Below are 22,633 nucleotides of genomic sequence, written 5' to 3' on the forward strand. Positions count from 1 at the left end.
GGACGTAGTCGTAGTCGTAGACGTGGACGTAGTCGTAGTCGTAGTTGTGGACGTAGTCGTAGTCGTAGTCGTAGTCGTAGTTGTGGACGTAGTCGTAGTCGTAGTTGTGGACGTAGTCGTAGTCGTAGTCGTAGTCGTAGTTGTGGACATAGTCGTAGTCGTAGTCGTAGTTGTAGTTGTAGACGTAGTCGTAGTCGTAGTCGTAGTTGTGGACGTAGTCGTAGTCGTAGTCGTAGTTGTAGTTGTAGACGTAGTCGTAGTCGTAGTTGTGGACATAGTCGTAGTTGTAGTTGTAGACGTAGTCGTAGTCGTAGTTGTGGACATAGTCGTAGTTGTAGTTGTAGACGTAGTCGTAGTCGTAGTTGTGGACGTAGTCGTAGTCGTAGACGTAGTTGTGGACGTAGTCGTAGACGTAGTCGTAGTCGTAGTCGTAGTTGTAGACGTAGTCGTAGTCGTAGTTGTGGACATAGTCGTAGTTGTAGTTGTAGACGTAGTCGTAGTCGTAGTTGTGGACGTAGTCGTAGTCGTAGACGTAGTCGTAGTCGTAGTCGTAGTTGTGGACGTAGTCGTAGTCGTAGTCGTAGACGTGGACATAGTCGTAGTCGTAGTTGTGGACGTAGTCGTAGTCGTAGACGTGGACATAGTCGTAGTCGTAGTTGTGGACGTGGTCGTAGTCGTAGTCGTAGTCGTAGTTGTGGACGTAGTCGTAGTCGTAGTTGTGGACGTAGTCGTAGTCGTAGTCGTAGTCGTAGTTGTGGACATAGTCGTAGTCGTAGTCGTAGTTGTAGTTGTAGACGTAGTCGTAGTCGTAGTCGTAGTTGTGGACGTAGTCGTAGTCGTAGTCGTAGTTGTAGTTGTAGACGTAGTCGTAGTCGTAGTTGTGGACATAGTCGTAGTTGTAGTTGTAGACGTAGTCGTAGTCGTAGTTGTGGACATAGTCGTAGTTGTAGTTGTAGACGTAGTCGTAGTCGTAGTTGTGGACGTAGTCGTAGTCGTAGACGTAGTTGTGGACGTAGTCGTAGACGTAGTCGTAGTCGTAGTCGTAGTTGTAGACGTAGTCGTAGTCGTAGTTGTGGACATAGTCGTAGTTGTAGTTGTAGACGTAGTCGTAGTCGTAGTTGTGGACGTAGTCGTAGTCGTAGTTGTGGACGTAGTCGTAGTCGTAGACGTAGTCGTAGACGTAGACGTAGACGTAGTCGTAGACGTAGACGTGGTCGTAGTCGTAGACGTAGTCGTAGACGTAGACGTAGTCGTAGTCGTAGCCGTAGTCGTGGTCGTAGCCGTAGACGTGGTCGTAGCCGTAGCCGTAGACGTAGACGTAGTCGTAGACGTAGTCGTAGTCGTAGACGTAGACGTAGACGTAGACGTAGTCGTAGTCGTAGTCGTAGACGTAGTCGTAACCGTAGACGTAGACGTAGTCGTAGACGTAGACGTAGTCGTAGTCGTAGACGTAGACGTAGACGTAGACGTAGTCGTAGACGTAGACGTAGTCGTAGACGTAGACGTAGACGTAGTCGTAGTCGTAGACGTGGTCGTAGCCGTAGCCGTAGACGTAGACGTAGTCGTAGTCGTAGACGTAGACGTAGTCGTAGTCGTAGTCGTAGACGTAGACGTAGTCGTAGACGTAGACGTAGTCGTAGTCGTAGACGTAGTCGTAGCCGTAGACGTAGTCGTAGTCGTAGCCGTAGACGTAGACGTAGCTGTAGACGTAGTCGTAGAGGTAGTCGTAGTCGTAGACGTAGACGTAGTCGTAGCCGTAGACGTAGACGTAGCTGTAGTCGTAGACGTAGACGTAGTCGTAGACGTAGACGTAGACGTAGTCGTAGTCGTAGACGTGGTCGTAGCCGTAGCCGTAGACGTAGACGTAGTCGTAGTCGTAGACGTAGACGTAGTCGTAGTCGTAGTCGTAGACGTAGACGTAGTCGTAGTCGTAGACGTAGTCGTAGCCGTAGACGTAGTCGTAGTCGTAGCCGTAGACGTAGACGTAGCTGTAGACGTAGTCGTAGAGGTAGTCGTAGTCGTAGACGTAGACGTAGTCGTAGCCGTAGACGTAGACGTAGCTGTAGTCGTAGACGTAGACGTAGTCGTAGAGGTAGTCGTAGTCGTAGCCGTAGACGTAGACGTAGCTGTAGTCGTAGACGTAGACGTAGACGTAGTCGTAGTCGTAGTTGTGGACGTAGACGTAGCTGTAGTCGTAGACGTAGACGCAGTCGTAGACGTAGACGTAGTCGTAGTTGTGGACGTAGTCATAGTTGTGGACGTAGTCGTAGTTGTGGACGTAGTCGTAGTCGTAGACGTAGTCGTGGTCGTAGTCGTAGTTGTGGACGTAGTCGTAGTCGTAGACGTAGTCGTAGTCGTAGTTGTGGACGTAGTCGTAGTCGTAGTCGTAGTTGTGGACGTAGTCGTAGTCGTAGTCGTAGACGTAGTCGTAGACGTGGACGTAGTCGTAGTCGTAGTCGTAGTCGTAGTCGTAGTCGTAGTTGTGGACGTAGTCGTAGTCGTAGTCGTAGTTGTGGACGTAGTCGTAGTCGTAGTCGTAGACGTAGTCGTAGACGTGGACGTAGTCGTAGTCGTAGTCGTAGTCGTAGTCGTAGTTGTGGACGTAGTCGTAGTCGTAGACGTAGTCGTAGTCGTAGTCGTAGTTGTGGACGTAGTCGTAGTCGTAGTCGTAGACGTGGACATAGTCGTAGTCGTAGTTGTGGACGTAGTCGTAGTCGTAGACGTGGACGTAGTCGTAGTCGTAGTTGTGGACGTAATCGTAGTCGTAGTCGTAGTTGTGGACGTAGTCGTAGTCGTAGTTGTGGACGTAGTCGTAGTCGTAGTCGTAGTCGTAGTTGTGGACATAGTCGTAGTCGTAGTCGTAGTTGTAGTTGTAGACGTAGTCGTAGTCGTAGTCGTAGTTGTGGACGTAGTCGTAGTCGTAGTCGTAGTTGTAGTTGTAGACGTAGTCGTAGTCGTAGTTGTGGACATAGTCGTAGTTGTAGTTGTAGACGTAGTCGTAGTCGTAGTTGTGGACATAGTCGTAGTTGTAGTTGTAGACGTAGTCGTAGTCGTAGTTGTGGACGTAGTCGTAGTCGTAGTCGTAGTTGTGGACATAGTCGTAGTTGTAGTTGTAGACGTAGTCGTAGTCGTAGTTGTGGACGTAGTCGTAGTCGTAGTTGTGGACGTAGTCGTAGTCGTAGACGTAGTTGTGGACGTAGTCGTAGACGTAGTCGTAGTCGTAGTCGTAGTTGTAGACGTAGTCGTAGTCGTAGTTGTGGACATAGTCGTAGTTGTAGTTGTAGACGTAGTCGTAGTCGTAGTTGTGGACGTAGTCGTAGTCGTAGTCGTAGTTGTGGACATAGTCGTAGTTGTAGTTGTAGACGTAGTCGTAGTCGTAGTTGTGGACGTAGTCGTAGTCGTAGACGTAGTCGTCCCCCGTTGGTTTGTGGACTGAGATTTTGAAGCGAACAGTAAGACTGTAAACATCTCGTCTCTACAACCTCGCTCTTCCTCCACCTCCACGCTTCTGTGGACTCCATTTAAAGCTCTTTACACTTTCACAAGTGGGTGTAATAGCTCATCTCATCATAAACAACTTCTGCAGCTTTTTTTCTCTGGTTCTCTCTGCGAGGCGCTCTTAAAGAGTGCGAGGCTCTCAGCCGCGTCAGAAGGATGTTTAATACCCCCGCCGCCCTTGACTTGATGCCGTCTTTATGTTTTATCGGACTGAAGGAGGGCGGCGATATAAAAGCGGAGCCATTAGAGACAAAATATCCACGGTGAATATCCTGAATGCCTGCAATGAATCTAATCACAGGGAGCGTAATGTTGACGGTGACGGCAGCACGCCGCGTCCTGAGGGACGTTCAATAGACCTGAATACCCATGAAGGAGCCGGGGGCCACGGCGGGGCCTCGGGGGCACTGGCTTGGGGGGGATCTGAAAAAATGGGAATCGTCAATGAAACATGATTAAAAATATAAATAATAGAACTATGAACTTGTTTTTTGGTCCACATGTTCCTGTCCTCCCTGTCAGTCTTGTGTGGTGAAGGAAAAGTCTCCTTCAATCTTATTAATGCCGGCAAAGAAATCCGGTTGTTGCAGCAGCATAAAGCACAAATACTGTAAATAATACTAACGAGAAGAAGAAGCTTTTATTTTGAAAGCACCTTTCATAACATGAGATGCAGCTCAAAGGAGCAAAAACTGTGAAAAAAAAGTATACTAATTAGGATAATAATAATAAAGTTGATAATGGTAAAACAACTATTTTGACATATAAAAAACATAAAAACAATTATGAGAAAAAAATATATCTAGAAAAAATAAACTATTGGAATTAATGTAAAGCATGAATGTTAAAATAAGTTTTGACTTTTTCCTTAAACAGACGTTGTTTGTTTAAACTTTTCAAATTTCAGATAAATAAGATAGTTTGAGAAGGCAAAATAATTGAATAAGTGATAAACAAATAAGAATAAAAAGAATGCATTGTAGTATATTAAATCATATTTGGCAACTTTGTAGCTTTAATAATAATAATACACAATTCATAATAATAACATTTAATCATATGACAAGTCTACAAACTGAGTTTACAGAGAAAACACATTAAGAAGTCGAATAAAAATGAATAAATATAGATAACATAATCTATTTGTGGGAAATGAGACAAACAATAAAGAGTGTCAATGAGTTACAAATACACGATGCCAGGAATGCCAACAGTTAAGAGTATTTGTAAGATAAAATCTACCACATATATTCTTTGTAAACATCCCCCAAAAAATAATAAATGTAAATTTAAAATGTTATGAAAATATGTGTATATGTATAATATATATTTATATATATATATTATACATATATATGTATACATATATATGTACATATATATATGTACAATATATATATATATGTATATATATATATGTATAATATATGTATATATATATATATATATATATTTATATATATATATATATATATATATATATATATATATATATATATATATATATATATATATCAAATATAACAATCTGTATTTCAGTTTGATACATTTGGATGTAAAAATGTGAGTTTATTCTCTGATAGACGACCGAAGTCTTCACGCTGTTGAGTTTTATTTTCCCGATTCCTTGATCCGTTCATTTTACTGAGAGTACGACAGAGACACATAAGCTCTGTTTCCATCTGTTTTATGGACTTTTTCAATTCAGGCATAAAACAAATATATTAAAAAATCCTTTTAAGAGTTTCCTGTTTGAGGTGTAAAAGTTGTTGTGTGGATAAAAGCATAAACAGAGAATACATAATGACATAATGAAGCCCGAGGACGGATCTGGTCTGTTTGCAGCGATGAGGAGACGGGAACCTTCCTCACATTAATACAGGCAGAAATGTCATATTTCCATAATGTTTTCCCTCGTTTGAGCTCTTATAATGACCTCGTCTCAGGGCCTTTTTCCCCTCCTGTCGTGGTTTATGGCACCTACTGGAGAATTTAGCTGTTTATATATAAATATATATTATACACATATTCACACAACGGGAGTGGAGAGAAGCAAATGTTCATTCATGTGATATTTTCAGGATTTTATGGGAATTATTTGTTCATAAATTGTGCTGCATTTGGATGAAAATAGACTAATAGACAACATGAACTTCATGCAGTTGTGGTTTTGTGAACATAGTAATCATATCAGCTGTGATTGTGATGCTGTGGACACTAAAAAACACATCAAGTAAATGTTGTGCGAGAGAAACAGAATCATCTTTATGCATGAATCCTTTTTGTCAATGTTTTTGAAATGAAATGGAAATGTGGTTGACTTTTATTTTATTTATTAAGATTAAAGAAGGCTCATCCGCCCAAAGTTAACCGGTAGTCATTTATATAGACTTCTAAACAACCAGAGGAGTCACCCCCTGGTGGCCAGGAGAGAGAATACAGCTTTAACACATGAAACATATACTTCTATACAACCAGAGGAGTCGCCCCTGGTGGTCAGGAGAGAGAATGCAGCTTTAACACATGAAGCATAGACTTCTATACAACCAGAGGAGTCACCCCCTGGTGGCCAGGAGAGAGAATACAGCTTTAACACATGAAACATAGACTTCTATACAACCAGAGGAGTCGCCCCTGGTGGCCAGCAGAGAGAATGCAGCTTTAACACATGAAGCATAGACTTCTATACAACCAGAGGAGTCACCCCCTGGTGGTCAGGAGAGAGAATGCAGCTTTAACACATGAAGCATAGACTTCTATACAACCAGAGGAGTCACCCCCTGGTGGCCAGGAGAGAGAATGCAGCTTTAACACATGAAGCATAGACTTCTATACAACCAGAGGAGTCGCCTCCTGGTGGCCAGGAGAGAGAATGCAGCTTTAACACATGAAGCATAGACTTCTATACAACCAGAGGAGTCGCCTCCTGGTGGTCAGGAGAGAGAATGCAGCTTTAACACATGAAGCATAGACTTCTATACAATCAGTCCAGAGGGGAATTATTGAATAATTATGTTTGAAAACAAACATAGATAATCATCAGATTAAGATTAATATAATTCACTTATTTTAGCAGTCGCTAAAATCGGACAGAGCAGCAGAAGGAGGTGTAACTGTTGCTGACGAGTGGAACTTTCCCAGCATGCTGTGAACTAACCGGGTTGCAGTGTCTCCTCCCACACTGAATGCATTCTGTCACCGCTCAGAGTCATAGTGAGTCCTCCCCCTGTCACAGAGCCCAGGGAAGGAGAATTAATGGACTTTGTCTGCGCCCACGCCGCTGCACCCCCCGCTGAGACGGGTCGACAGACAAACTCTTCAAACACAAACGATTAGACGAGACGGGAAAAGCCTCTGATGACGAGAGATGTGTTCGAACTCCGGCTTCACCGACGGGCAGCTCATGAAACTGTGGTGTGTGTGTTTGGAAGCAGATCAGAGATGTTTCACTGCAGCCGGACGAGGCTTTAATCACCTCATTGTTCTCTTTCTCAACGCAGCACAAACCAACTGAAGGGATTTCTAGTCGGTCGACATGCAGTCGGGTTTATTTAAATGCTGTTTGTTGTGAAAAAAACAAATTGTGTCCACAACAGCAGGGTGTCCAGAGAGAAACATGGACGACATGAACAACTGTGTTTGATAGTGAAGAAACAATGCAACATCAGTTGTTGACTCGTCCTCTCAGTTGTTGACTTGTCCTCTCAGTTGTTGACTCGTCCTCTCAGTTGTTGACTCGTCCTCTCAGTTGTTGACTCGTCCTCTCAGTTGTTGACTTGTCCTCTCAGTTGTTGACTCGTCCTCTCAGTTGTCGTCCTCTCAGTTGTTGACTCATCCTCTCAGTTGTTGACTCGTCCTCTCAGTTGTCGTCCTCTCAGTTGTTGACTCGTCCTCTCAGTTGTCGTCCTCTCAGTTGTCGTCCTCTCAGTTGTTGACTCGTCCTCTCAGTTGTCGTCCTCTCAGTTGTCGTCCTCTCAGTTGTTGACTCGTCCTCTCAGTTGTCGTCCTCTCAGTTGTTGACTCGTCCTCTCAGTTGTTGACTCGTCCTCTCAGTTGTTGACTTGTCCTCTCAGTTGTTGACTCGTCCTCTCAGTTGTCGTCCTCTCAGTTGTTGACTCGTCCTCTCAGTTGTTGACTCGTCCTCTCAGTTGTCGTCCTCTCAGTTGTCGATTCGTCCTCTCAGTTGTCGATTCGTCCTCTCAGTTGTTGACTCGTCCTCTCAGTTGTTGACTCGTCCTCTCAGTTGTCGTCCTCTCAGTTGTTGACTCGTCCTCTCAGTTGTTGACTCGTCCTCTCAGTTGTCGTCCTCTCAGTTGTTGACTCGTCCTCTCAGTTGTTGACTCGTCCTCTCAGTTGTCGTCCTCTCAGTTGTTGACTCGTCCTCTCAGTTGTTGACTCGTCCTCTCTGTTGTTGACTCGTCCTCTCAGTTGTTGACTCGTCCTCTCAGTTGTTGACTCGTCCTCTCAGTTGTCGTCCTCTCAGTTGTTGACTCGTCCTCTCAGTTGTTGACTCGTCCTCTCAGTTGTCGTCCTCTCAGTTGTTGACTCGTCCTCTCCGTTGTTGACTCGTCCTCTCAGTTGTTGACTCGTCCTCTCAGTTGTCGTCCTCTCAGTTGTTGACTCGTCCTCTCAGTTGTCGTCCTCTCAGTTGTTGACTCGTCCTCTCTGTTGTTGACTCGTCCTCTCAGTTGTTGACTCGTCCTCTCAGTTGTCGTCCTCTCAGTTGTTGACTCGTCCTCTCAGTTGTTGACTCGTCCTCTCAGTTGTTGACTCGTCCTCTCAGTTGTCGTCCTCTCAGTTGTTGACTCGTCCTCTCAGTTGTCGTCCTCTCAGTTGTCGATTCGTCCTCTCAGTTGTTGACTCGTCCTCTCAGTTGTTGACTCGTCCTCTCTGTTGTTGACTCATCCTCTCTGTTGTTGACTCGTCCTCTCAGTTGTTGACTCGTCCTCTCTGTTGTTGACTCGTCCTCTCAGTTGTTGACTCGTCCTCTCAGTTGTTGACTCGTCCTCTCTGTTGTTGACTCGTCCTCTCAGTTGTCGTCCTCTGAGTTGTCGTCCTCTAAGTTGTTGACTCGTCCTCTCAGTTGTTGACTCGTCCTCTCAGTAGTTGACTCGTCCTCTCAGTTGTCGTCCTCTGAGTTGTCGTCCTCTAAGTTGTTGACTCGTCCTCTCAGTTGTTGACTCGTCCTCTCAGTAGTTGACTCGTCCTCTCTGTTGTCGTCCTCTCAGTTGTTGACTCGTCCTCTCAGTTGTCGTCCTCTCAGTTGTCGTCCTCTCAGTTGTTGACTCGTCCTCTCAGTTGTCGTCCTCTGAGTTGTCGTCCTCTAAGTTGTTGACTCGTCCTCTCAGTTGTTGACTCGTCCTCTCAGTAGTTGACTCGTCCTCTCAGTTGTTGACTCGTCCTCTCAGTTGTTGACTCGTCCTCTCTGTTGTCGTCCTCTCAGTTGTTGACTCGTCCTCTCAGTTGTTGACTCGTCCTCTCAGTTGTTGACTCGTCCTCTCAGTTGTCGTCCTCTCAGTTGTCGTCCTCTCAGTTGTTGACTCGTCCTCTCAGTTGTCGTCCTCTCAGTTGTCGTCCTCTCAGTTGTTGACTCGTCCTCTCAGTTGTCGTCCTCTGAGTTGTCGTCCTCTAAGTTGTTGACTCGTCCTCTCAGTTGTTGACTCGTCCTCTCAGTAGTTGACTCGTCCTCTCAGTTGTTGACTCGTCCTCTCAGTTGTTGACTCGTCCTCTCTGTTGTCGTCCTCTCAGTTGTTGACTCGTCCTCTCAGTTGTTGACTCGTCCTCTCAGTTGTTGACTCGTCCTCTCAGTAGTTGACTCGTCCTCTCAGTTGTTGACTCGTCCTCTCAGTTGTTGACTCGTCCTCTCTGTTGTTGACTCGTCCTCTCTGTTGTCGTCCTCTCAGTTGTTGACTCGTCCTCTCAGTTGTTGACTCGTCCTCTCAGTTGTTGACTCGTCCTCTCAGTTGTTGACTCGTCCTCTCTGTTGTCGTCCTCTCAGTTGTTGACTCGTCCTCTCAGTTGTTGACTCGTCCTCTCAGTTGTTGACTCGTCCTCTCAGTTGTCGTCCTCTCAGTTGTCGTCCTCTCAGTTGTTGACTCGTCCTCTCAGTTGTCGTCCCTCACGCGTCTCAGTGTCTTCGTCTCTTATTTCACAACCCTGTTGATTCCCTGAAGGACGACTTCCTCCAGCTGGGTCCGCCTCCTGTTTGCTCCAGGAGCGGCGAGTGATTTAATAACGATTAGTTTTGCTCTCCGTCTCGACTTGAACGTGAGACGTGCTGTCGGCAGGAATGAGCAGAATGATGCATGCTGGGATATATTAATGGAATAGCTGTGTGGGTAACGGATGTTCACCGGGACGCAGGTTATAATCCTCACCAATCCTGACGCTCGAATACATCTGACCGAATGGAATATCTTTGTTGTTTTGTTTCATGTGTTTTGAAAGTTGCATTCAGGGACGCTGGAAATGCCTCGGTGTTTGTGGTACTTTTGACGACAGATTTAGTTATTTGAGCAGCACGTTTCAGCAACAGGGGAGTTCAAAGTGCTTTATATTGGACATAAAAGGCAGTGGGAAAAAGCAGAAGATACATTTAAACACAATGTAAGAGTGTAAAAAGAATAGAAACAAAATAGTGCAAGATATGGATAATTACATTATCAAATCACGTTTTTATTTCCCTCCACACACAATAGTATGGAAGCCCATTCTGCCGTAAAAGAAAATAATTTAATGACAATTTAGTTGTGATATAAAAAATATCCCCATGGTAAATCATGATTATGAGATAGAAGGTCGAAATTATGAGATAGTAAGTGTGCATGCGCTTTAGCGGCCTTCCTGTTATCTTCCATACAATATATATAGAAAGAAAGAAAAGAAACAAAGCTGGAATTTTTCATTTATCACAGCGCCATTTTCATTATTCTCTTTTCTTTTAATGTCAGAAATGTGGTTTCGTACAATTACAGATAAATAGCGCAGAACAATATTTCCCTTTGAGAAGGATAAAGCGGCCGTACTTCGGTAAATGTACATTTCACCACCGGGGATGTTTTCTTTTCCATCTCTGAAATTAATTCTTCCAAGAACACGGCACACGCTATTTTAATCTAACAGTGAAGGTTCCTGTGTGTGGTTTTTAGATGAATGCAGGACCGGAGTAACTCACAGGAGGCTGACAAGATAAACGATCCACTTAACCTCGCCGGTGGTCCGGCTCTCGGCTTCATCTACGATCCCACACAGCCTTTATCGCCCGATAACAAGAAAGCGATGAGATCAGGCTCCTTCTCTTTCTTCCTCCCCGTCGGATCCTCCGGCCTGCTGCGTCAGGAGGCGAGGGGTCCCGAATAAAGCTCCTCCCTTTCCAATTATTAGTATTATTTCATCTCTTTATCTTTCCACACCAATCTAGGACTGAAAACTCACATTGCAACTGCTTCTACAGACAAAAAACACACACGCAGTAAAGAGCAGATTATACAACCACACAAATTATTCATATAAAAAATTAAGCGATGCGATGAGTGTTTTTCCTGCGTATCTGACGAGTCATCTTATCGCGGTGATTTATATCAGACAGACGAGCAGATGCTGTGCTCATCGTGTTGATCAGAGCTAGATGGGAGGAAACAACACTTTCTAGCAGAAGTTTGCATCTAAATAGAGTGCATTTGATACGCTTTAAAAAAATATTCATTACGTAATAAGACACTTGTAGCTACAGCTCTCAGATAAATGTAAAAAGTAGCTCAAAATGGAGACGCTACTTACAAATAGGGGTGTAAGACAATATCGATTCAGCCAATGCTGAAGTGTCTTAAAGCTGCATTCTCTTTACTGACCACCAGGGGTGACTCATCTGGTTGTATAGAAGTCTATGCTTCATGTGTTAAAGCTGCATTCTCTCTCCTGACCACCAGGGGGCGACTCCTCTGGTTGTATAGAAGTCTATGCTTCATGTGTTAAAGCTGCATTCTCTCTCCTGACCACCAGGGGGCGACTCCTCTGGTTGTATAGAAGTATATACTTCATGTGTTAAAGCTGCATTCTCTCTCCTGACCACCAGAGGGCGACTCCTCTGGTTGTATAGAAGTCTATATAAATGACTCTACTTCTCTTGATGTATTCCCTCAGTAAACATTGTAGTTTATGTCTCAATCTCTAGTTTCAAGTCTTCTTCAATACAGCATGATGTTCATTTAGTACATTATGGTCATTTAGAGTCAAACAGACCATAAAGCAGGGGACGCTTTTTGATCATAATTCATAACCAGCGGGTCCTTGCATACAGTCTGTGGGTATAAACCTTTGTAAACTGTCTTCCAGCTCTACATCCAGACGACCACGCTGACCATCTCCATGAACCTGAGTGCGTCCGTGGCCCTCGGGATGCTCTACATGCCCAAAGTCTACGTCATCATCTTCCACCCGGAGCTCAACGTGCAGAAGAGGAAGCGCTCCTTCAAGGCCGTCGCCACGGCCGCCACCATGTCGTCCCGGCTCTCCCACAAGGCTAGCGACCGGCCCAACGGGGAGGCCAAGACGGAGCTGTGCGAGAACGTCGACCCCAACAGTAAGTCTGCCCTTGCAGCCGGGCTCTCCGTTGGGAGTTTGAAGGCTAAATGAAACGGGTGTAAAACACTTGCACATGGAGAGTGTGTTAAATGAGCTGTAAATCGGAGCCTGGGATCAATCCAAACGTAATAAAGCATGTTATTATTGTACTCATCCAACCATGCGGTTATTTCACCTCCAGGACCGACTGGATTTTAACGTGGAATGAGATTTTATTTAATTTGTCTTTCTTAATACTTGGACTGAGGCACTGAAAACATATTAGAAATACTTTCAAAATAAAAGTCTCCCTGAGAGGGAGGTGTCCCATGTCTGCAGGTAGAGGCCAAAGCACTAGAGGACAATGTAAGTTCCCCAAACACATCTGCGTATGTGCAGACGGGACCGAAGACATTGAGTCTTCTTTCAGTGACTTCCGTCAAACTCCCACTCGCCCGTCCACTCAAGCCCACAACGAGGTCGTGCATTCAGACTCCTCCTCTCATGTGAGAATTTGTGAGGATTTGTGAAACCTGCATTGAAGGTTGTTTTGGGTGTCAACGCCTTGTAAGTTTTGACATAATGGCAATCTAATGTTGTCCCTTTGAAGCCACCATATTTAGCTCAGTGGCGCTCCATCCGGTCTTCTAATGCTGCGTTCACACCAAACGCGTTGCTAATTTTCCGCGCGAGTAGATTGCATGCAAAGTCAGTGCATAGACGCGAATGGTTGCGGACAGCGTGAAATTCCGCCGGATGACGCGAATGATGCAAATGAAGCAAATGGGGCATTGCAAAAAGTTTACATTTTCCAACTCATTGAGTTGCATTGAGAAGCTGGGCCGTCATCACTCGTCCTGCTGTTGCTGAATCAAACTGCTGCTGGTCCTGAAGTAGCGCTGCTAGCGGCTTCATTCAGACGCTGTTGTGGGACTACGGATAATATTATGAACCCAGACACCGTGGAGTTTGATGTTCCCACGGATGTGGATTTACACAACAAGTATAAAGCAGAACTAGTGGTTATTTCCACGGTGGATGGCGGAAACGGTAACTCTTTTTACGGAGATAAGCCACAGAGATAGATTTCCCAAAAAAGCGAATGAAACAAATTAACCACATAAAGTAAGTAAACTCACGTGAGTAAAGCGTTGCAAATATTCACAATGCTTTTGGTGTGAACGTAGCACACCAAAAGCACGCATTTTTTTATTGAACAGTCCAGCTCCAGAGGAAATTAGGATTGTAATAAAATGAATTTAACAAAATAAAGAAAGCTTCAATTTGAATGTTCCATAAATTTAAAAAAAGTGCACAAATTGAAATGACATGGCATGTGATCAAATTCCCACTTGGTCGCAGTGGGATTCCCTTCTGGGGACGACTCACCAAATAATGTTTTTCTCCCTCCTGACAGGCTAATTTCATAATGTATCGGAGGTAAGAGCACATTCATCTTCTGCTTCTGCTTCGCTGTTCCGACCTTGAGTCCATTTTCTTCTGGAGGTTTTTGGGAGCCGGGGAGAGAGCCGGTCCGGAGGAGGAGAGAGGGAGAGCGATGGAGGGAATGTTAAGTGTGCTTCCACGGCTCTTTATCGCCGTCTTTGAATTGACTCATAACTTTTACATGAGGAGGGAGACACGGGCGTAATGTGACTATTTGAGTGGCAGATTTACAGCGCATGCTATTCTGGGCGCAGAACGTTTGACCCCAAAGACCTCCGGCTCTGCTGCACGGCTCCTCCACTCCTCAGGGCATCAACGCTGCATGCGCCGATCCCGTCTTCATCACTTGAGAGCGACATTGCGAGAGAGGGGAGGAACACATTATTACATTTCACTGACGCTTTTATCCAAAGTGACTTGCATGTTTGCTCTATACACCGTAAACACAGCAACGGGGAGCAATTCTGGGTTAAGTGTCTTGCTCAAGGACACATCGGCAAGGACCACCGAGCATCTGATTGGCATGTTAACCACTGAGCCACAGTCACCACCAGAAGAAATGCAACATCGTTTCCTCGTCAAACAACCTCGACAAGAGGAACCAGAAACTAATGAAAGGGCCGAAAGCTGCAGCTCTCCTCGTTTGGTGCATTTAAATTACGAAAACTACGATTCAGACCACGAGAGGTAGAACCCTGCAGTGGGACCTCGATGACCACGGCTCATCAGTCAGTCCTGCTTCTTGTTGTTTAGGGGGGTTAGGGCTTTGACTCTGGACCTCAGCATGTGGGGTTCCCTTAGACTCTGGACCTCAGCATGTGGGGTGTCATTTAGACTCTGGACCTCAGCATGTGGGGTGTCCTTTAGACTCTGGACCTCAGCATGTGGGGTGTTCTTTAGACTCTGGACCTCAGCATGTGGGGTGTTCTTTAGACTCTGGACCTCAGCATGTGGGGAGTCCTTTAGACTCTGGACCTCAGCATGTGGGGTGTTCTTTAGACTCTGGACCTCAGCATGTGGGGTTCCCTTAGACTCTGGACCTCAGCATGTGGGGTGTCCTTTAGACTCTGGACCTCAGCATGTGGGGTGTCCTTTAGACTCTGGACCTCAGCATGTGGGGTGTCCTTTAGACTCTGGACCTCAGCATGTGGGGTGTCCTTTAGACTCTGGACCTCAGCATGTGGGGTTCCCTTAGACTCTGGACCTCAGCATGTGGGGTGTCCTTTAGACTCTGGACCTCAGCATGTGGGGTTCCCTTAGACTCTGGACCTCAACATGTGGGGTGTCCTTTAGACTCTGGACCTCAGCATGTGGGGTGTCCTTTAGACTCTGGACCTCAGCATGTGGGGTGTCCTTTAGACTCTGGACCTCAGCATGTGGGGTGTTCTTTAGACTCTGGACCTCAGCATGTGGGGTGTCCTTTAGACTCTGGACCTCAGCATGTGGGGTGTCCTTTAGACTCTGGACCTCAGCATGTGGGGTGTCCTTTAGACTCTGGACCTCAGCATGTTTCACTATTCAGAGTCCGTTCCCGGTAGAGGAGACTCAGCGGTACCGGAGCAGCGTTGACAGACTCCCTAAAGACCTGCAGACCCCCAAAGACCATCTGTCCCTCGTTTCTCACTCCATTTCTCTTCTTTTTTCTGCACTCGTTCGGCCCCCTACTCTCCACTTTCAGCACCTTGTAATGGCCCTCAGTCACTTAGGATGACTTCATCTCTCTCTCCCTCCTATACCTCTCTCTCCCCCACATCCCCCGACCACAAAGGCGTCTACCTCTCGCTGCTCTTCTGTCTTCGGCCGCTCTTCAAAAGCCAAATCTCTCTGATTTGGCTCTCATAAGGCCTCTCAAGCCTTTCTCCTATCTCTAAAAGCTGATTCCTGATACTACAAAGGCTTCTGTATCTCTCTTAAAACCCACATCGCCCGGCTGCTCTCAGAAACAACCCTTACAAGCGGTGCTCACTCCCCTTTTCTTTGCGTGACCCCGGTTCTGCCTGCAGTGAAACTCCTCTGCTACATTGTATTTCTTTTGTTACGAACGCACATGTGACACGACGTTCAAATCCCTCTTTGAGGAATGTAGAAGTGCAGCAGCTTCGGTCACGTGTGGTAGAAAAGTAAATGTAGTTCTTAAAGTAAACACAAAGCAATAAGCTAAACGGGTGTCCAAGTCGCCCGTCGGCTGAATTCATCTGGTTCCCTCCGGCTGTGTGAACCCAAAATGAACCCAAAATTTGCTGCGAATGGATCAAAAAAGGTGAAGAAATATCTGCAACATGATGGCGGTTTTGTAAAACGTACCACTCTGGTGCTTTGTCAGGCCCATCCCGCGAGATAACATGCAAGCAATCTTTAAAAGGCTTGTTTTTCTGAATGGAGGCTACGCTAACATTGCTAACATTGTAGCCACTCAAAATAGCATCGTGCAGGCTCTCATAGACTCTATGGTTTAAACATATTTATTCACACACCGATAATAGTTTATTATTTCAACTTGTGTGAGTGACACAAAGCACACATTCCATTTGTGTCTGTTATATTGATTTTGTATCACGCAAAAGTTGGCAAACACACCATGAACCTATCAAAAGAAAAAGTATTATGGTCTGCAATAAAAACATACCAGATAACTTCAGTATTAACTACCTAATAATGTACGACTAGCGTGTTACTGGGGTCGCTGCTCGTTTCTACTTCTGCATGTGCAGTTAGCTAGTTTAGTCCAGTGGTTCCCACCATGGGGGGCCGGGCCCCTCCATGGGTCTCCAGGTGGAGCGGAGGGGTCGTGAGACCATGAACGGGAGAGAGGAAGAAGAAACAGAGATGTGATACATGCATCTGGTTTCCGTTTAAAAGTAGTCATGAAGTGGAAGAGAAGAGTCAAATAAACGTGTTTTAAATCCAAACCGTCAATTAGTGGAAGTAAATGGCTGTCAAAGAAACAAGACGTTATTCCTGTCGATCCGGGAGGCCGAGTCCGTTTGATGCACACACACACACACACACACACACACACACACACACACAGCCTGATTGGACAGCTGGGCCTGTCGGACTCTTAGCGACGTCTCTCTGCATGAAGAAGACACATTGTGACAAAGTCAAGGCGGTTCGGTGACACTTTCAGGCCTTAATATGCATATTATGCCATTTTCTCTTTTATCTCCCCGCCGCTGTGATTGATGATGGGCTTTTGACTCAAAGCCATTCGTCACTGGAAGGACAACGAGGACCAAGTGGTGGCCAGTGGGAGGGGGGTGGGGGGGTACAGCTACAGGGGGAGATAGGGAGGAAAGGGAAGATAGGAAGGATAGGGAGGATAGGGAGATAGGGAGGATTGGGAGGAAAGGGTAGGGAAGAAAAGGAGGACATGGAGGACAGGGAGGAAAGGGTGGATATGGAAGATAGGGAGGATAGGAGGATAAGGAGGATAGGGAGATAGCGAGGAAAGGGTAGGGAAGGGAAGATAGGGAGGATAGGGAGGATAGGGAGGATAGGGAGGAAAGGGTAGGGAAGATAGGGAGGAAAGGGAGGACATGGAGGACAGGGAGGAAAGGGAGGATATGGAGGAAAGGGAGGATATGGAGAATAGGGAGGAAAGGGTGGATAGGGAGGAAAGGGAGGATAGGGAGATAGGGAGATAGGGAGGAAAGGGAGGATAGGGAGGATAGGGAGGAGTTCCTAACTAAACAAACACACTCCGCCCTTCTTCCTGCTCATTTAACATTGCAGGGCCATATTTTCACACGAGCCTCGACCTTGAGATTCAGAGAGAGCAGGTTTGGTGTTCTGGAGGGAAATCGGGTCGTTACATAGATGGAAACGCTCGCGGTGGATAAGACAACACATAAATGTGTAAAAACATGTTTTTTCACGATACACTCTCAAGCCAGAATCACTGCAAAAATGCCAGATCCAATTTAAGTGAAAACACTTTAGGTATGTGAGCGTTCTTCCACTTGAAACCAGAAAATATTGTTGACACCATGTGTGTGTATATGTGTATTTTTCCGAAACCTAACCAAGTAGTTTTGTTGCCTCAACCAAACTGACAGAAAACTGAAAATAAAACGTCAACTAAGTGTAAAAATCAACTGACGTTGAAGCTGCATCCTCTGGTCACGCCGTGCTGGTCGTTGCTTTTGCACGAATAAAACATACAAAAGAGAACTCCATCAAAAGAAAATGTTCATGTTCTTGTGCTGCAGAAGCTTTATTTTTAACATTTTGGACTTTTTGTTTGGTTTGATTTTCCCCTTCGGCTGCAGATGCTTTTCTTTGCTTTTGAGTTATGAGCTCTCAACACATTGACAGGATGCGCCCCCCTCACAATATGACACCGAATTATGAAAGAAGAGAAGCTGGATTCTCTTTTCTGATCTCAGGCGCCTCAAACGCACCAAACTTCACGACCCCCCGCTTTGAGAGTTCATAAATCAAGCCTTCTTTTAAACTCTGGAGTCATTTCATTCATCTGGGTATAACTTTCACAACATTAACAATACTTTTTCCAGATCATTTGTTGTTGCATATATATATTTATACATCAGCCACGGTGACTGAAGCTCCTTCCTGTTTTGTTTCTCATTTTGTTTCAGGTCCGGCAGCAAAGAAGAAATTCGTGAGCTACAACGACCTTGTGATCTAACGCATCAGAGCGAGAGACTGGAAAGAGAGAGTTATATTTGGGGATGTCTGGTCTCCTGCCTAAGAAAGGCAGGGGGGGGAAGAAGCAGAGAAGTATGTTTTATTTTTTTGTCGTTGTTTAGTTCTATGGTCTCATGTGCTTCATTGACCACCAACAGACTGACGGATGCCGAAGCAAAGCATTGTGGGACTTTTCCTTCCGGACTAAGACTTTTCCGCTCGGTCAAAAGAGCGGCGAGGAAGCACGGAGGGCGAAGGAGACGTGAGGATGTTTACGAAGAATAAAAAAATAAAAAATGCACACATGAATCCTTTGATGGAGCTGAGGACAAACATGGCCGACGCCATGGCCGACGTCATGGCGGCGGCGGGGGAGGGGCTCCGTGTTGATTCGCTCTCTGCCCTTGATGTCAAACGAAACGTTGGTCGGACGTGACCTTTCCACGGAGCCCGCCTCCTCTTGTCTGTTCATGTACTTCAAAACTTGCAAGTTTTTCCAAACCCCCCCCACCCACTCGTGGTTCTTTATGGCTTATATGTTACTTTGGTTGTCGGTTTTATTTCTGTCTTTTTCTTTGGTTTTAAAGGCGACGCTGGTTATGACGTTGATGATGAATCTGTTCTGCTCTTGGCTTCTTGGATGCACAATGTTTTATCTTGTTTTTTATTAAAGCCATATTCTTCGCTTTGAGATTTTTGAGGGCTTTTGCTGACGCTGCCACCTGGAATCTGATCGTTGCCACGAAGAAAGAAAAAAAATCGTCCTTAACTTAAAGGCCCTGAAAACTGGTTCAATCAGCTTCTTGCTGAGTGACACGCAAACTAATGCTGAAGTACCGGGGTTCTCAAAGTCTGACACTGCCTTTATTTGTCAATTTTAGTCAAATAGTCTCCATTAAAATGCTGAATTATCCATCAGCAGCGTTAATGTACAGACAACTATCGCTGGGCTACTTTGATATGGGAGAAAACTTAAAAACATGCAGATTCTCAGGCAAGTTCTGCAGCGATAGGAAGCGTAAATGAGTTTTAAGTGGATTCATGGACATTTATCTGCGACGCTCATCAGAGATTAAACATATCTTTTCGGACATTGTGAGTCACACTGAATCTAATTCTACGCGTTGTCATGTCTGTGTGTTCAGGTTCGAGTCACGACTCCCGAGGAGGAGCGCGGGATTTATTTTGACGCCGGTTGTAGCAATCGAGTGCCGAAGTGTTGTGAACGTACAGGAAACTAAACTAAAAACTGGGAATTTTGTGGCGTAATAGGTGTTAATGATATATGTCCATCGTCTGCAACTCCCGTTTGTACGGTTGCTTCTATGTTCTTGTTTTGTTATATTTTTTAGACGCACGCATTTGTGCGTTCAGCGCCCAAATCAAAGTTTCCTGTCACTCAAAAGGTTTCCTCCATGATCGGTGCGTCTGCTCCATCTGCCAAACCAACGGCGAAAAACATACTTCCTGTTGCAGCACCTGCATGCGGCGTTCCCTCTCACCTCAGCCAGCTTTACCTCACTCTCGGTGAAATCTGATTGCCTCCAAGCTTGTAGCGTTCTCTTAATTACGAGACCGGGGACGAGCTCTGAAACCCGAGACGTGAACTTTTCACGGCTGTCCAAAAAAAAGAAATTTAAACGGGGTGCGATGGCGGACGAAAACTTGAGGGATTCGCTTTCCTGCTCAAAGGTTTTGTCGCATGTGAGTCTTCACATCGGTCATCTGTCGTGGTAATAAAAAATAAAGAAAATCAGATTCCTCAGCGGACACAAAGCCACAAAAAAAAAGAACTAAAATAAAAGGTGTGTTTTTTTAAAGGCCGTTTTCGTTTGAGCTGTTTGACTTGTTTGTGGTTCCATGATGAAAGCATCCCCATCCCGAGGTGTGTGTTCCTTCTCCACGAGCACACACACCATGACTATTTTGTAGGTGTATGACGATGCTGATGATGCTGATGATGATGCTGATGATGCTGATGATGACGACCCTTAACTGTGTTGTAGCCGCCTTTAAAAAGTCACTGGATGTCACCTGATTTGAGTCGACTGGTGATTGTGTGGACGGCCGATACGACAAAAAAAAGGTGTTGATGTCGAGGTTGTCAATGCATGCCTGATATGTTCGATGTTGAATCTGAAAACAAACAAAAAAACAAAAAAAAATTCAAAATAATGAAATCCTCACGACACAGTTGATTCCACCTGTCTGCTCTGAATTGTACTGTTTTCTTTTTTTAAATTTCCTTTCTGTTCGTTTTTTCCACCGATCCCTTCTCACACAGCAGAATATGGCTTTGATTGGTTTCCTTATTTTCCTGGAAACTACGGGAAATATGGGGAAAAAGATGAATATATATTTAAAAAAACTGAAATACTTGTTTAAAAAAAAAAGGAAGCATGTATGTTTTCTACTGTTTGTACTAGTTATATTCATGTTGCCCTTGCTGCTTATGTGCCAATGTTGTGGGAGAGATTTTACATTTTGGCCACTCATGCAACTATTCTGTGGTGTTGTCCAAGAATGTATCGACATGAAATAAAAAAAAACATTTGGTTATTTTTTTATATACATTCCCCCGAGGAAACGCAGTTTTGATACTTGTGTCTCACTCACTTGAATTGCCTTGAGGAATATTTGATTTATTCTGCTCAAATCAAGATTGAACACGGTTGCTTTTGTGGAGCAAATGGAGAAACTGTTTGGCATAATACAAAAAATAATAAAAGAAGACATTCCTGCACTGCATGGGTGATTTTCAGAAAATGAGCCACTCGATCTCAATTCCTAAGAAGCTCGTTTTTTTCATTGAATATCATCAATAAAATAAAGCGTATAGATCCAGATAACTCGGCGGCTTGTGCGAGGAAAATCTGAACCCTCTACATTAAGATAAGTTTCATGAGCAGAATAACTGTGAAAGAGGGGGGCTGTTAAAAGAGTGCCTCTCTTTTGCCCGTCCCATTAGCCGTCTGCACAAACATGGTGGTTCAGAGGCCGCCAGAGCATTGACTATTCCTGTGTTAAGTTATTTAAACAGGGGATGAAGAAAGAAATTCAATATTTTTATCTTAAAATAATAATTCCTAAAGAAAAAATGAAATAATTGAGACACATTTAAGCTACGAAATGAAGTGCATTAGCCAGTAAACGCATCACATGGGCCTGTGTGGATAACTGGTGTGTATGCGGTGAAAATCCGGCGTTCTTCTTATACGTCAAACCTCACCTCCAACCCAACCTACACAGACTGTGTTGCTATTTTAACCAAGATGGGTTTACTTTGGAGTTAGTTGAACGCCTACAGACTCTTAAATGTGAAGAATAATGCTTCCACGATGCAGCGGCCTTCCCTGAATCATTATTGATCTCCTCCATTACTGACTGCTAGCTAACGCAACACATTAGCTTAGCTAGACTCTGTCTTGACTTCCTGTTCACCAGCTGGCGTTAAGTAGCAACTTAAAACAGTCAGACAGAGAAAGAGAGAGAAGTTACATCCAAAAATAATAAACTCAGTCCGAAGCTTTACACAAGAAAACAAGACAAAACCGTTTGGGTTCTGGGTTCTGAGTTTGGGTTGGCGGCCATTTTTCTGTTTTCTGTTGCCATTGCGAAAACCACACAGGACAAAGCGTTGTTTTGACTCCGTGTTAGTGTTGTTTTCTTTACCAGTCATGGAAGCAGAAGTATAACGTTTTTTTCCAATATATGTACTTAAAGCATGCACAGATGCAACAACATTTTGATGTTGTAGTTGTTCATCCGCGTGGAGCCAATTTGACTTCTGTACTAACGGGTAGATTAGTAGTAAAGTACTACATATCTCATGTTATTTTTATTTGAAATAAAAGTAGCACAAAGTGAAAATACTCCAGGTCGGGTACAAGCATCTCCAGAGTGTACTGAAGTGCAGTTCTTGAGTAATTGTACTTTGTTACATTCCTCCACTGTTTTTGTTCCCCGAGCTAAAACTTGGTTGTGAACTAATCTTCTGTATTTATCTTTACACACAGCAGATGTCCAAATATGTTATTGATTTTAATAATATATGTATCCTATGCAGTTTGGAAAGTCATATTAACACTACTACTACTACTACAAACTTCATTGACAGTTTTAAGGACAAACTTTAAAAAAGAAATAACCCATTGACAATATTTGGTCAACCCAGCATTGCATTCATGTTCATAAGAGTATTATGGTGAATTATTTTGTGTAAAATCATGCAACTGAATTCACAATGAACAAAAACATGAGCTTTAATGTGGTTATAAAGTGACCGATTGGAAATGAGTCAACGCTACAAACATCTTTTGTCCAATTAAACTTCCCTAAAAAGCACAATAATAATTATTCTCACACATGAATCTTACTCATTGGTTCTTGTTTGCTTCCGTTTTTTTGCTTACAAATGATGTTTACTCAGGATAGGAAACGCAGCCTCGACTCTTTTTCTTTTGGCAGATCTTTTGTC

The 22,633-nt window shown here is 44.5% G+C and overlaps 1 protein-coding gene across 1 annotated transcript in view; it reads left to right on the forward strand.

Annotated features, from left to right (window-relative positions):
• Window positions 1–18,157, forward strand: part of grm7 (glutamate metabotropic receptor 7) — a gene marked incomplete at both ends in the record, with an annotated part of 210,728 nt that extends 192,571 nt beyond the window's left edge. Inside the window, 2 exons of the mRNA XM_079217911.1 lie at window positions 11,833–12,079; window positions 18,108–18,157. Coding sequence (XP_079074037.1) covers window positions 11,833–12,079; window positions 18,108–18,157 — 297 coding nt within the window. The remainder of the gene's footprint in view (window positions 1–11,832; window positions 12,080–18,107) is intronic.
• Window positions 18,158–22,633: the final 4,476 nt, after the last annotated feature.

This window comes from Taurulus bubalis, assembly GCF_910589615.1.
Source record: "Taurulus bubalis genome assembly, chromosome: 5".
Classification (NCBI taxonomy): Eukaryota; Metazoa; Chordata; class Actinopteri; order Perciformes; family Cottidae; genus Taurulus; species Taurulus bubalis.